At 40.9% G+C, this 14985-nt stretch overlaps 1 protein-coding gene across 2 annotated transcripts in view; it reads right to left on the bottom strand.

The window, feature by feature from the left end:
* Positions 1–11994, bottom strand: part of RASA2 (RAS p21 protein activator 2) — a 43310-nt gene extending 31316 nt beyond the window's left edge. For both annotated transcript variants that reach the window (XM_065748426.1, XM_065748427.1), the window contains exons 1-4: positions 11922–11994; positions 7589–7694; positions 2845–2948; positions 1967–2061 (exon numbers count right to left, since the gene is read on the bottom strand). In XM_065748426.1, the coding sequence (XP_065604498.1) occupies positions 1967–2061; positions 2845–2948; positions 7589–7694; positions 11922–11982 (366 nt within the window). In that variant the 5' untranslated portion in view covers positions 11983–11994. The remainder of the gene's footprint in view (positions 1–1966; positions 2062–2844; positions 2949–7588; positions 7695–11921) is intronic.
* Positions 11995–14985: the final 2991 nt, after the last annotated feature.

Here is a 14985-nt window from a genome sequence, read left to right as displayed (position 1 = left end):
AAACATTATGACCCTATACATTTTACAGGCATAGATCAAATCTTTATAAGATTTTTCTTTCTTGTTACAAGTAACAGAACAAGGGCTTGTTTAACACTATGACCTCATTCCAAACTAGCTATATAAAGATTAGAAAAAAGGTAAGGCAAATAATCCCAAGAATCATCCTACCAGCAACCTGAGGCTACAGGAATTTCAGAATATTTGAATGACTGTTTGCAAAGCAGTTTGTACCACTTGCAGTTAAACATGCACTGTTCAACTCAGTTTTTCAAACACTACTTTACTTGCTTAGTTTTCTCTCATTCATGTGTACTTTTTGAGAGCCAATGGACAGCAGAAGTTTTAAGAAAATAAGATAATATGCATTCATACTATTGATACCAGAAGCAAAACAAACAAAAACAGCTAAGAACATAACACAGAACAGATGCTGACTAAAAAAAATCAAAGTCCAGTCACTTTTTTAATATATTTTTCAATATCTGTGAGAAGGCCACTCCCCTCCCATACTCTCTTGAACACACATACCACCCACGCATATACCCTTTTTTTTTTCATTTTATAAAAAACAAAAGGGTAAAAGGATAAGTTGTAGCCTGAAATTAACTTCACTTTAAAGAGGGATGTCAGATCTAGTCTATCAAATTTTTACATCAATGTAATACACCAGATGCAATCACAGCTACCAAGTCATCGGTTATGACAACATGAAGATGCTTATCCATCAGTTTAATGCACCTGGACCACACTACTTAGTTCAGGTTATTCAGCAAGGCAGCTTAAGTGGCATACTTCCATGCATCAGCAAAAGCAGCACAGCATACCAAACAAAAATCATTTAGATAAAAGGGATTTAAAAAAAAAAGTAAGGCAGCTGATAGTAACATCAACTCACTTACCAGTATTATTTGTGTAATCACTATTTTGAGAAGAAAAAGAAAGAGCAAAGGAATTGAAAAAGCTTGTGCAAGCATGTGAGATAAAACAAAACGATCTTGGAATAATTTTATACACAGCAAAACCAAAATCTTGTATGAACTCAAGGATACCATATTTTCGCTCTGCTCTATTTTTAATCACCTCTACTTCAGATTACCAGTGTTGGTATGGAGTTGTGGAACCAGAATGGAAGATGACATAGAAGGAGAGACCTTCTGCATTAGTAGTGGACTGTGACACTAGAAGACTTGAATTTACTACAAAGTATGGTGGTTTTAGGAAGTGACTGATTTCTAAATCCTCACATCTCCTCCACCACCATTTTGTTGTTACTTTGTAGGAATCAGCAAGTTTAATTCTTGTTAATGCCAGAAAGAAAGCCAAGACTTGGGAATATCTGAAGAGAATTTAAAATATTCTAAATTGGATATCCCAGCAATGGGGCTAATGGATTCCCAAGAACACCGCTGTATTTACTTCAGAATAGCTGAAGAATAGACAGCAATAGCTACAATTCTACAGACATCGTGTTGTTCAATGTTCTTGCAACAGTCCTGTCAGAAGAATGTGAAGCACAGACAAAGTACAACTCTTGAGATACAGCTTATTCAATGCTGCATGTGGAAAGTATTTGAGAATAAAATAAGCATATAAGCACAGCACAGCTATTTGGAGACATTACCACTTCACATTACACAATCAACATTTCAGATGAAAAAACTACTCAGTAGTTTCCTAAATCATTCATCCGTCTCAAGTACATAGCTTCTCTTGGATCAAAGTATTTTGGCATCAAAATCCTGTGAGACATTTCCCGAACAGCTGCTTCAGATCTCCTATGAGATTTGAGAAGCATCACGAGGAATAATACTGTTTAGAGAAACTGTATTACTCTTTAACGAAGCTGAATGACAAGTGGCTCACAGAATTACACAGATGTTAACCTCTGTCTTAGTTCAATAAAATATTCTAAATATAAATAATGGTAATTTTAAAAAGTCTAAGCATGCAATTTAATGGTTACCTGAACCTCTGAGTTAGAATCAACAGGTTGAAGAGTAAACCAGTTCTCTTTCCCTGTGTAGTTGCATAAGTCTTCTTTTTTGATTGCCACCTTTCCTACAGGAAAGAGACGGGGGAGAAAAGCACACATATCTCAACAGGACTGGTTTTGGTTTAAAACTTTTTTTTTTTTTTTAAGATGATGATGCTATATGAAAAACTCATAGAAACAAACAACATGAAGCCAAGTAAAGCAGCAAAAAAGTTCATACAAAGCCAAGTAAGCTACTTATGGTGTGTTATCTTGGATATGACTAATAACAAGGTTAAATAAAAAAAGCACTTGTGGCTGCAAATAACACAAAGATTTGAGAGAACAGTAACGGTGCTGAAGAACACTTAAATGGGAATTTGAAGGTAGATGCCTTCTGCTCTTATGACTGCTATTTGGAAGGGTGTTATTATACCAAATTATCTGGCATCCTGGTACAAATTATTTCCTTCCTCAACTCAAGTAACACAAAGTCCACATCCACAGCAGGCTCTGAAAGCTTTATAGCAACTTCATATCCAAATAACAGCTGTGATACAGCCATTAGACAGTGAAATTAATCCACCTCCTGTAATTTTTCAGTTATGTGCACTTTGTGAAACTCCTAAGCACTAGGTTTACACGTTGCACTGACAGATAAAAGAAGTCTTATAGTTTTGTTTTATTATTAATTCATTATTAATATAGTTTTTTTCAAATTATTTGACTTTTCAAACTTCAAAGAAATATTTAAGAGCACTATCTATTTTTTTTTTAAATTCATCAGTTTAATAATTATATCCATAAAACCATAGATACTGAAAACAACTGAATGTTAAGCAGAACACAGAGAGGATCCCAGAACGTACCTATACGCAGGTCTTTTTGTAGAACACTTTTATCATAAATGTAGAAGGACAACCACTGGAATGTTCTTGGAATCTCAAAGTAAAACTCTTCCCCAAAATAAGGGCTGAAAAGAAAAACAGAACATAAAAATAAGAAACACATGGCATAATTCATACAGCGGATATTGAAATGCTACATTTTTATTGATTTTTGTGATTACCACAGTGCTAATCTGCCATCCAAGCCACCGCAATCATTTCATGACAGAACATACAACAACACTGCGTGAAAACCCTTCAAATGTGTTCAAGAAATATAAAGAAATCGGAGCTCACAGAGTAAGAGACATCTTTCCTGCAATTTCAATTATGTTTTTCTGCCTGGAAGTCATTTTAGTTGACTCCCAACCCATCATCCTTAAACAAATGATTTCTGGAGACAGAAAAAATGTATTTTTTCCACTCTGTACATGGTTAAATCAAACACAACTCAGGAAGTAATTCACTAACTGCTAGCACATTTTGCCCTAACCTGTCAGGCCCAATGCTCCAAGATTCAGACCTGTAAAAAGAAGCCATGAGTAGAACAGTGAAACTGGAAGATGGAAATGTTAATCTCAAACCCACATGTTCTCCTGTATGCTGAAACAATCACTGTACCTCTCCACTTAATGAAATCTAACAGTATTTACAACTGCTCATGCGGTACCAAGTAACAGGAACAAGTATTTGCAGAGACTACTGGCTTTCTCTGTATTTCAGAGGCATTTCACACAGTATTTTGTATCTTCACACTCAAGGGATGCATACGTTCATTAAACTTAAGGAAATCTTGTGGATCCAGCCACAGCCAGCACTCAGAAACTTGCAATTCAGAAGACTGAACAGAACCACAATGCTATTTGTGCCACTGCAATTTGTGAACTCTGGAAATAAAATGCAATCACAAAAAGCCCTCCTATTTCAGAACAACTAGGTTCATACAGACTTAGTATACTGTCATTTACAATGCCATATTACAGCACAGGGGAAAGGTGTACAGCTTTGTGAAGTGGATGTTAGCCCCTGCTTCCTTTTCTGTCACAATGACAATTGGAGCACACATTCACAAATATTAAGTTTTTGTTGCCTAGTAACCTACCTGGCCAATGTTGTACAGTTAAAATATCTGTTCATTCAAGTAGCATAAATATGCTTGTATTTGGAACTATCAGTTGATAGTCAAATAGGATATCATACCCACTCTCTCTTCCCCCCAGAATAATAAAAGCAACCAAATGCTCTAGTTCCAATGGTTTATTACAGGAGTTAAAAACAACTGGTAACCAGTGACAAAAAACCACAACATTCAGCATTCCAAATTATTCAAATCTATTCTCAGAATCAATAGTTTTAAATCTAGGAATTCATTACAAAGCAATTCACAAGTTAAAATGTTCATTTTGTTCAAACAGAACTTTTACAATAGACTCCAAAGCATATGGATCTCACAGAATCACAGAATTGTAGGGGTTGGGAGGGACCTCCCTCTCATTTCATACCCAACAAACTCAACTCAGAGAGCCGTGTTCCTCTTGTCAGTAGCACCACTGAAGCTACAGATCCACGAGCACTACCTCCAGCAGCAGTACAGCCCTGAGCAGCCTCAATTTCCTCATTACACTGACTGCCTATTGTAATTATACTGACACAAGAACACATCAGAAGATGAAATGAGGGCTTATTTCTAATTTCACAATGTGGCTCCCTGAATAACTACACAAGTAACAGCTGCAGTTAAAACAAAGTTATTACAGTGGAAAGTGAACAGTGGATGAACAAGCTGGTACTGGTAACAAGGGAATCTGCCACTAACTCAGCTTCAGTCAGGAGTAGTTGATGACACACAACAACCGTACTTCTCTAAGTGGTAACTTTTTTTTTTAAACCAGATCTATTCAACTCACATACACAACTGCAATCAGACAACTATTCACTGTTGTGGGATGGAGACAATTAGAAGAGCTTTCCAACAATCTATTTAGTAGCCATATCCTAAGGCTGAGGAGAATGAAATTCACCGTATCAGGGAAAAAAAATAAAAACTGATCAGTCACTGATAAACATTAACAGAAAGTAATGTGTTGTTTTAACCATGTATCACAATAACACAGTTCTCCTTGCCCAGATTATCCCTAGCACATCATGAACCAGTTGTTGGATATCCTTTAGCAAAGCATGAGGCACCTAGAGCTGTTCTTTTATAAATGCAGCAGTTACATCAGACAATTAAATTCTTCCTATAACCTTGCATTTGCACAAAGTTCAACGAGGAAAACAAAACAATTTATTTGGAAACAACAATAAAAAAAGAAAAAAAGAAAAAAAAAGCCTCTCTCCCCATTTCCTCATGTGTGACCACGGAAATTTGAGGAGGTTCAAACTTCTTTAACCTTTCCAGAGGAAAAATAAATTTAAGTTCTTCAAAATCCACAGAAATCCCTTGCAGTGTAAGGAAACATTACTGAGTCATTAGCCATAGCCATCTTCCTATTAATTCGTATTTTTCTATCTCTGAAAAGTCACTTGTTTCACACCTGTTCTTCTAACACTCATCACTTCTGGTGGAAACGCTAATATATCTGCACAATTTCAAAAACACATTTCTTTATTGTTTTTCAATCACTGGAACCAAAGATCATTTTAATTTTTAACGATAACTACTTCCACAGACATGTAACTAGCGGACTCTCATGGAATACCATTTGGATTATATTCAAGTTTGCAAGCTAGAATACAGTGACAAAAACAGACCATAAACTACTTGTGGAAAAAAGCCAGTAAGTAATAAAATAAACAGAAATAAATACTATATTAAAACTTACTGCAAAGCAACACATACAGTTTTCGAGCTAACAGAGAGGGGAACTGTCACTTTCCTTGCAGTAGCCCTACGTTAAGATAGTACTCTAGATCAACAGAGTAGTAAGCAACAAGATAGCATAATTAAGCTTCTGGAACAAGCAGCAGACTTCAGAACTACACACACACTAGTAATACAACAGCAAGCATCCAGCTCTGGCTGCTACCAGAGGATATTCACATTGCTGTATTTCATACATTTGTATGGAACCCTATTCACATTGTATATTTAACTCCATATAGATATCATTCAGAGGAGCTAAAACAGCTGCCTACATAGAGACAAAAGGGCACCCATAGGCAAAGAGTGCCCCACAACACTGACTTTCAATTCCCAATAAAACATTCTAGAGTTACAGATTTTCAGGTGATATTAATCAACACTCCAAACAGGAATATAAACTTAAGTCACCCCCAAAAGTGTTATTTCATTAGGGAAATTTTTCTTTTTCCCTCTTTGAAATACTAACGTCACCATCCTCAAGTTTCAAGTACATTTCAATACTATTAAAAAATTTAGAATAATCCAAGGTGATTTCTTTTACTAATGTTTGACTATGCAGTTGCTAGTTCTTTTCCACATGATTAAAGTGAATCACTAACTCTTCAAAGGGAATACATTTCCCTTCCTTTAAGGGGAATATAATTTTATAAAGTGCATAAAAATTAAATGTAACAGGTCTTGTTTCTAAGCGTATTGTCTTCTATGAGTTAAGTTAGTAATGTAACAGAAACCTGATGGCAAAGATAAAAAAAAAAGATTTTGCTTTGGAAATCAATCTGTATTTCCAGTTAAATTAGTGAACTGCAATTGAACAAATATTTTGTTCATTCTCCTCAGCTGTATTTAATGTAGTCAGATTTAATTTCTTTCTTTGTTTAACTGGTTGTATGTTTGTGGTGCCTTCTTTCCACGCAGAAGTATAATGTGACTTTATAAAGGTGTTTTGAAAAAGTACAACTCCCCGCTTCAATGTGCTGTTTCAGCACTATGGCTTTCCTGATCTGGAAACACCCAGCAAGAAACCAACAGCAACAAAAAGGAGTGCTAATAACAAAATCACTGCAGTGAGAGTATGAGGGAAAAAAATCAACGTCTTGAGCATGCTTTCTGCGTTTTAAATTAAATTCCTTCAAATAAATTAAACTGTCACTCCAGTGTTCAGAGCCACACAGCTGCAAGGATGCTTCAGTATGGGACACCAGAGAACTAAATTTCAAGACTATTTCAGATATTTCACTGTGACTTTTTGGATTGTTTTTAAAGCTCATAAACAACAGCAGAACCTACATCTGACCATTGCTTATGGAGGCACAGCAAGATGATCTGCAAGAGTACAAGCTGCAGTTCTCACAACAAGACTTGCAGGAGGGAATGAGGCCTACTCAGGGGAACATCCCACAGCAAACAAAACTCTTATACATGGAAAAGTTCAAGTTCCTCCATTTTGGAAACTGGTTTTACAAGACAGACAGTAAGAGCAGAATTCCATCACTGCATGCTGACTACATGTCAGAAGTAGGAAGTGACACAGAGAGCTGAGATCGAGCGGATTTCTTTCCCTTGAAAGTAATCTGGCAAAGAAAAGACCATTATGCTGCCCAATGGAACAGAACAGAAACAGCAGAATACGTTTCAGCATGTTTCATTTTAAAAGCTCTGGGGTACTCATAAGCCTCCATTTTTATTTTTTCCACTACTCTAAGATTTGCACACTGCTGTAACACTTCTGAGTAGTCACCACAAGTCACTTGTCATTTTAAAGAGGCAGGAGCAAAGCCACATACACATTGCTACAAATCTTGCTTTTGTTCTGAACTAAGAATGTCTCCATTACCATTTCCATGTAAAAAGAAAGCTTACCTTAAAGATTTTTCAACTACCTGTGTACGAAAAACTTCTTCTTGGTCCAAATTTATGGTACAGAAGAAGTCTCTCATCTTGTTGGGTACTAAATGTTTGGCATCATCTGTAAAACAAAAACAAAAAAAGTGTAAGTACTGAGGGGAAAAAACAAGATGTTACACACACACACAAAAGTTCTGTAGTTCTTATGGACATCCAACCTTTGTTCTTCCACTCAACATGCATTTCTGTACTTGCTTTTTATTTGTAAGCTCCCTTATGTGCCCAGAAAATTTTATATCCAGAGTCGCATGGAAAAAGAGCCTCCAGGAAGATGACACAGCACTGCCTCACCAGCACCGCTGTCTGCAACACCTGCACCGCCCCTCGGGGCCTGACCCGGCAGCTCACAGAAGCTCAGAAGCTCTGGCCTGAGGCAATCCAGCATTAGCTCCCAAACCAGACACCAACTGCCTGAGCTACTGGTCGCTCAGTATTTTCTCCTTAAATATCTTGGTTACAGGAAGCTTATTAATAACATCTTACCTATCAAGTCTACTTCATTTTTCACAATGAACTGTGGTTGTTGATTGATGCATTTCCAAAGACTGAGCTACAAGTATTGCTGGTTTTCTTTCCTCCACTTAATGTCTGGTTTAGTAGGGAAATGGGGACAAAGAGGACTGACTAAATGCAACAAGTGTAAGAACAATAAAAGGAAGTTTCCAATTAGATGCCAGAAATACAGAGTTCTTAGGTGCTGAGCATGGTCATTGCACTAACCTCTGCTGGACATAAGGAAGCCCTTTTCCAAAACAGTCCATGCTAAGTACTTATAGCTAAGAATACTTCCTCATATTCCAACTGCTTGTCCAGAATCTCAATGCTGTAGTCACCTCCATGTCTTTATGGCAATACTGTCCATAAGCTTAAGCAGTTACGTCCTCCCTGGTGCATCCCTCTTTGAAGATGGGAATTGGTTCCCTATCACCTTATATCCTGCTGATGGGTACCAGGTTTTTCGGTCCTCAGTACTAAGGAGAAAAGCTCTTAATTGCTGCGTAGTTCCTCTCTGTCTTATGCTATTTATTTCTGACCTTTAACATAGGCAACCAGAACTGTATTCTGGACTCAGACTTAGCTAGTAGCTCTGTAAGTCACATTCACTCTTACACTCCTACTGGAAATACCTCTCCCCCCAAAATACGGAGTCAAAATTATCTGAACTTTAGATACGGTATTGAAGAATAACACAGTTATAGCTACATGAATTACTGAGTTCTTATTACGTACATTGTCTAAATATCACACCACCTCCGCCTACAAAGTCTGCACCCTGAAGATAGATTTGTTGTATATCATATCCCTTTGAAAACATTGCAGATAAGAAAGCACATTGGAAAATAAGCTTCATTGTCTATGCTGCTAAGATGTTAAATCAGAAGAGCTTAGTTTTCTCTTTTTGCCTAATAGATCAGTGATGGCCTTTAAATTTAACCAAGTCGGTCTGGTGTTTGAAAAGCCACTACAGTGCTGAGCAGAGTGTGGGATGGCTCAGTGGAGCAGGCTGAGCCGCACTGCTGCTCGCACAGGGAAGGCACACACACACTGCGGTAACTCCTCCAGGTAAAGTTCTGCTCTCCAGAACACCAGAGAGCTTGTCATCAGCTTGGGTGTGGGAGAGGAGGAAGTGTAGGTATTATTTTTAAACGTCACCTTTAATGTTGACAGACTGAGGGATATGTACAGAACCGGTTTTAAATGCCATGAGATTTCAAAATGAAGCTAAACTGAAAGTGACCCATTAGTGAGAGACTGCAGAAAAAAATCAGAGAAGTATGAGATGGAATATCACCTTCACGTAGAACACCTGGTAAAACTCATGAAAGAGGTAACAGAAGGAAATGAACAAGAGACATGCCATCTCCAGAGGGTGTCTGGTGCTGAAGTTTGTTATTAGCAACAGTGAACCGCACACATCAGTTACTTCTGGTCAGCATCTTGTAATTTCAGTTAATACCCTGAAGGTTCTCCATCCTATTTTTAAAAACTGAAGATATACCATTACTTTAGCTGCATTATAAACCACCATACAGCAGTAATACAAATATTAAAGTTCCACGTTTTCTTAAAAAAGAAAAAAAACCCCAAACATTTCTATATAATTCGCTTTTTTTTTTCCCCCCACACTACTACTCTGCAGTCCCTCCGTATTAAAAAAAGTTTCCTACAAGAGAGAAAAGATCGGGACTTGTTGATCTGTTTAGCTGAAGGAAGGACAGAGGCACTGAGTGGGGCTTGGGGTGGAAAGGCGCTGAGGATGTGCAGTTCTGAGGTAGAAGTCACCTCAAATCACCCGTCAGGTAAAGCACACAGCTGACACATCTTCCTCAAAACCTCCTAACATTTACAGATACAAGAGAGCATTCAGCCACACATACTAAAATAAAATAAAAACTATATATGATCAACATCGGGTATCTGCTTGAGTTTTTGGATTTTCAGTTTATTCAGCAAGGTCACAATTCTGAACGATAATGATGGCAACATCAAGACATCCTAAGTTCCACAATTCATACAAAAGAGGGCAAAAAGGTGTGTCACAGAGATGTACACAGTGTCTTCCAAAGAGTTGCCCCATAAATGCAGGCAGAAAGGAGGTCAGAAACATGTCAGAAAGCCTTCTGGGGGGGGGGTGAGAAAGAGAAGTGTGTTTACCTTTATCTGTGGAACTGCATCCAAGGCTTTCCAGTATCTGTCATTTAAAACTGTACAGCGTGATATTTAAACTTGTGTGGCCAAACAGGAGCAGGAAGGCCAACTCACTTCTCAGTGACTGCATCAATCCAGCAGTTTCAGACACCAGCCTAACTCAGGACAGTAGTTATTTTCACAACATACTTCATAGCCTAATTCAGTAGCAGAAGTACAAAATGCAATGCTAATAATAAACACCAATTGTTTAATTTTCAAAACACAACTACTACTGACTGTCCTTTTCAACTAACTTTCCTTGCTGCCACTCAACAACCTCCTCGGGGAAAACAGCAAAAAATGACAGTAATAAAATAACTTTTGTCAACTACATATTTTGGGTTGGATTTTGAAGGACATAAAAAGTACAGTTTGGGCTCCCTGTGCAACTACGTTGTAAAGCCTTTCTTCAAAGCAAGATCAGCTTGAGCCTAAGCAAAGGGAAAAGCTGTGATTCCAATAAAAACTCGGGTGTCAGAGCAACAGGAATTTAGACACAATATTTAATAAGTTTGAATTTTGGATATTACTTTCACATAGCACATTAATTGTAACAGCAACCTACTAAATCCCACGGCTCTGCTAAACCCTCTTGTCCAGCATATCATTTGCTCACTAGAGATGCACAGTGTGACAATGATCAAGCACCACTAAAGAGGGGGTGCAACAGATGTAAGCTATTCACCTTGCTCATTGCATGAACGTCCACTACCTTTGGCTTGCTAGCACCTCTACCAGCCTGTTAACTGTGGCAACACTTGAAGTTACTTTGTAACCGTAGGATCTATCCAGTGCACTTCAATAGATAACAGAAGCAGCTTAAGTAAGTTTTGAGAAATCTAGGGGCTCGCCTTCTAAGAGTTAAAGCAAAACTTGTGTACATGCCAAGATGACAGAATGCAAACTCCTGCACTGCCGTGCTGTCAGCTGCTGAATGAACCCCCATGACAGCAGGCAGGACCCGGCACCCGTGCGCAGCGAGGATTCGGATGCTCCATCACGCGGCCGTGGGCCGCCGCCCCGCGCCGCTTCATTCTCAAGAAGGCCGCGTGAGAAAGGCGCTGAATGGGCCGCGCGGCAGGAAGCGCTCACATCCTGTTGCTCCGCGCCGCCAGCAGCCGCAGCGCCGTGCCGTCCCGCCGCGTGCTCACCGCCCGGCTTCCCGTGCTACGGAACGCGGGGGTATCTTTAGTCAGCGCTTCCTAACCACCACAATGAAGCCGGCGGCCTCCGCGCCTCACACACGAGCGCGGCACAAAGACACGGGAGCGTTAATGACCGTTCCAGAACGCCCTTCACCACCGACTTCCTGAACATCAACAATTTCGCAATCGCCGCTCGACAAACGGCGCGCGGATCGGAGGAGGGGGCGCCCCCGCCCCGCCCGGCCGGGCCCGGCCGCCCTCACGGCGGCGGACGCTTCCCCGAGCGCGCCCCCCCGTCCCGCCCGCAGCGCGCTCCCGCGCCGCCATCGCGCCGCCGTGAGGCGATGCCGCCCGCCCCGCCGCAGGGAAGGGTAAGACGCGGCGGAACGGCGGTATCACAGCCCGGCGCGGAGCGTGCCCTCACCCAGCCCCGCCGCACCGCCCGCACTTACAGATCTTGCCCCGGAGGTTCTGCAGCACCCGCACCGCGTCGCCGCCGTCCTGCGCCGCCATCGCGCCAGCGCCGCCGCCTGCGCACTGCGCGCCGGGGGAGGGGCGAGGAGGAAGGAGCGGCCCCGCCCCCCGCCGTGTCCCGCCCCGCCCTCGAGGGGGGGGGGGGGGGGGCCCTCCTCGGAGCGGCGCACGCGCGCTCGGGTTCTCTCTCGGCCGCCCTCGGTACTGTGCTGCCGCCCCGCCGCTTTCCGCCCGGCCCGGCCCGGCCCGGCCCCGCCCGCTGCCGTGTGTGCGGCCGCGCTGGGCGCGTTGTTGGCAGGGCTGCTCTGATTGCCCGCTGGGGCCCTGCTCGTCTTTCTCCTGTGTGTTACTTTCACAGGAGACAGATGAAGTGTGTTGGACGCTGTGCTTGTCGCAGTAATCCCACGCTCTGCAGCTGCTTCGGTTTCGGTGTGCTGCAGCACCCAGCAACGCACGAGGGCTGGATGGGCTCTGTGTAAGAGCACGAAACATGGAATGGTTCAGCTTTGAGCCTTCTATGAGGGAACAGGTGTACTGAGCGCTTCATGAGCCCTAAATCAGCCGGACATGTTGATAAAGATATGGAGCAGATCATCCTGAGTGCAGTCACACAACATGTGATGATGTGGATGAGGGAACTGAGTGCACAAATGGACAAAGTGTCAAACACCTGAAGGTAGGAAGGCCCTACAGAGGGATTTGGACAGGCTGGATCAGTGGGCTGAGGCCAATGGGACGAGCTTCAACAAGAACGAGTGCTGGGTCCTGCATTTTGGCCACAACAACCCAAGGCAACGCTGCAGGCCTGGGGCAGGGTGGCTGGAAGCTGGATGCATGGATGAACATGAGCCAGCGATGTACACAAGTGGATGTGAAGGCCAATGGCATCCCACCTTGCACCAGAAATAGCACAGCCAGCAGGAGCAGGGATGGATCTTCCCTCTGTATCAGCTCTGGTGAGGCCACACCTCAAGTTACTGTGCTCAGCTTTGGGCCCCTCACAGAAAGAAAGGGACTGAGGCCTTGCAGTGTGTCCAAAGGTGCAGCAGCTCTAGGCCCCACAGGCACGCATTCTGGCAAACCCTGCAGTGGCTGTAGTACTACAGCAAAGGGGTCATTAAGCTGAGCAACAGGGAAGAAGATCCTTTAGAAAGTAAGTTAGTACAATAGGGTTTTTCACCTTGGGCTCAGATAGTCCTCTTCAGTCTGCTAAAGGGAAGCTTAGAAAGTTTCAAGCCAGCATTTATTGTCTGTAGTTTAAGTCTTTTGCTGTGGTTCCATGACCATTCATTTCTCCCACATGAATCTCACCATTATTACATGTCATGGAGCACTGTAATTTGGCTGTCAGGCAAAAGTCAGCACCACTGCTTGGTGGTTTTTTGGGTGCTGTGAAATTCCCTCTTCGTTCCCCACACTCCTCATCAGGTTAAAGGAAAAGAGATAAAGGTGGCAGAAGAAGCTCAGAGGACAACGAGCTGCTTCATCACACCATAAAGGGAGAATTTGTATGCATGCAAAACACAAACCAGCACAAAGTCATGGGTTTGCATGAGCTGATTTTTACTTGCTGCAAATAACACCTTCCTCACTAGCATAAATTGAGCCTGGCTTCCAGGAAGTTGACTGCCCTGTGACCTGTGGGTTGTGAACCCAGGCTCAAGAGTTGAGAGCTCAGGGACGGAAAACTCATCACAAAAGGAAGAGGTATGGTTAACTGTGTGTTGCAAAAATGTTGATGTAGATATGTGACTTTAGTTCTTCCAAAACACTCTTGGAGGTTTTATGACAGCTGGAGTACATGGTTTAACTTAACATCACCTTTCTCTGAAGTAATTTTAAATTATTTTTGAAATGGGACAGAGAAATATTTATTACATGTAGCTAATTTCTGATTGTGTAGGTATACATCTCTACTGAGGAGCATCCCAAAATGCTCATTTAGCTTAAATTTACTTTAAATGCAAGTTACAGAGGAGCGACATCTAGCTGGAGTGGGAAGTACTTTGGCTATGCATAGTCTGAAATTTTCCTCTTATCTCCATATTCTCTCATGCAGTTAAGTAACTGCATATTGGCAGTAGTCCCAAATCCTTGGAAGCACAGAGTGTGAAATACTTAATCTATACTGCAAGGATACTATCAGATTTAATTTTAGGTAAGATTTTTTAAGTCTTCGGTTATCATGAAAACATGTTTAAGCTGTTGCAAAGTATTAAACATGGTTTACCTGTCCTCCAGTCCTTTAAGGTACCGGACAGGTAGATTCTGTTCACCTCAGCACTGTGCTCACCCATCAGTGCACAGCGCCAGCACGTACCATCACTTCCCTTGAGTTCTGGTGAGTTCTCAATTCACTGTTCTGATTTTAACTAAGGGAACGTCTGGTAACTGTGTTCCTTCATCTCATAGTGAAATACATGTTAGAAGATACGTATCTCTGGATTATAACGATTAACTTAAAAAATGGAGAGACTTGCAGAAAAATAGGAAGAGGTTATTTTAATCAAGCAAAAACAATTTTAATAACTCTCTCTAAAAATAAAATTAGACTCTTCATCAATCCTTAACATCTGCATTTAATATTTTCTTCTAAACAAAAATACAGATGCAGCAAATTACAGTCTTTGACAACATACAGTATTTACTTTCTCTTACACTTATTTTAATTCTAATTTGGTCATTAATACTTAACTCATTACTTCAACGTGTTACTTGTAGTAAAAGTGCCACAATTGAACTATAAACATGACATTGCCATCTTAAAACTCCTTTGCTATAAATTGTAGATAATATACAAAGTCATTGTGTTTTATCAAAATATACAAACCCCCCCAAAACCTAACGCAAGCTATCAATATTTTTCTTATGAACTATACAGTTATATAAAATATTTGTAAAATTATCTTTATATGTATAAATATTCTACCTTATTTGCTTTGGTCTATAATTATCTTCATACAAGTCCACTTAGAAAATATCTTCGTGTACTTTCTTTGAAACGTCATCATACTTGCCTGCGTTTATTCTACTGTTATCCTA

This window comes from Cyrtonyx montezumae, unplaced genomic scaffold (genome assembly GCF_038088225.1).
Source record: "Cyrtonyx montezumae isolate F1298 unplaced genomic scaffold, pur_monq_1.0 scaffold_5, whole genome shotgun sequence".
Taxonomy (NCBI): Eukaryota; Metazoa; Chordata; class Aves; order Galliformes; family Odontophoridae; genus Cyrtonyx; species Cyrtonyx montezumae.
This window is presented reverse-complemented; position numbering and strand designations above follow the sequence as displayed.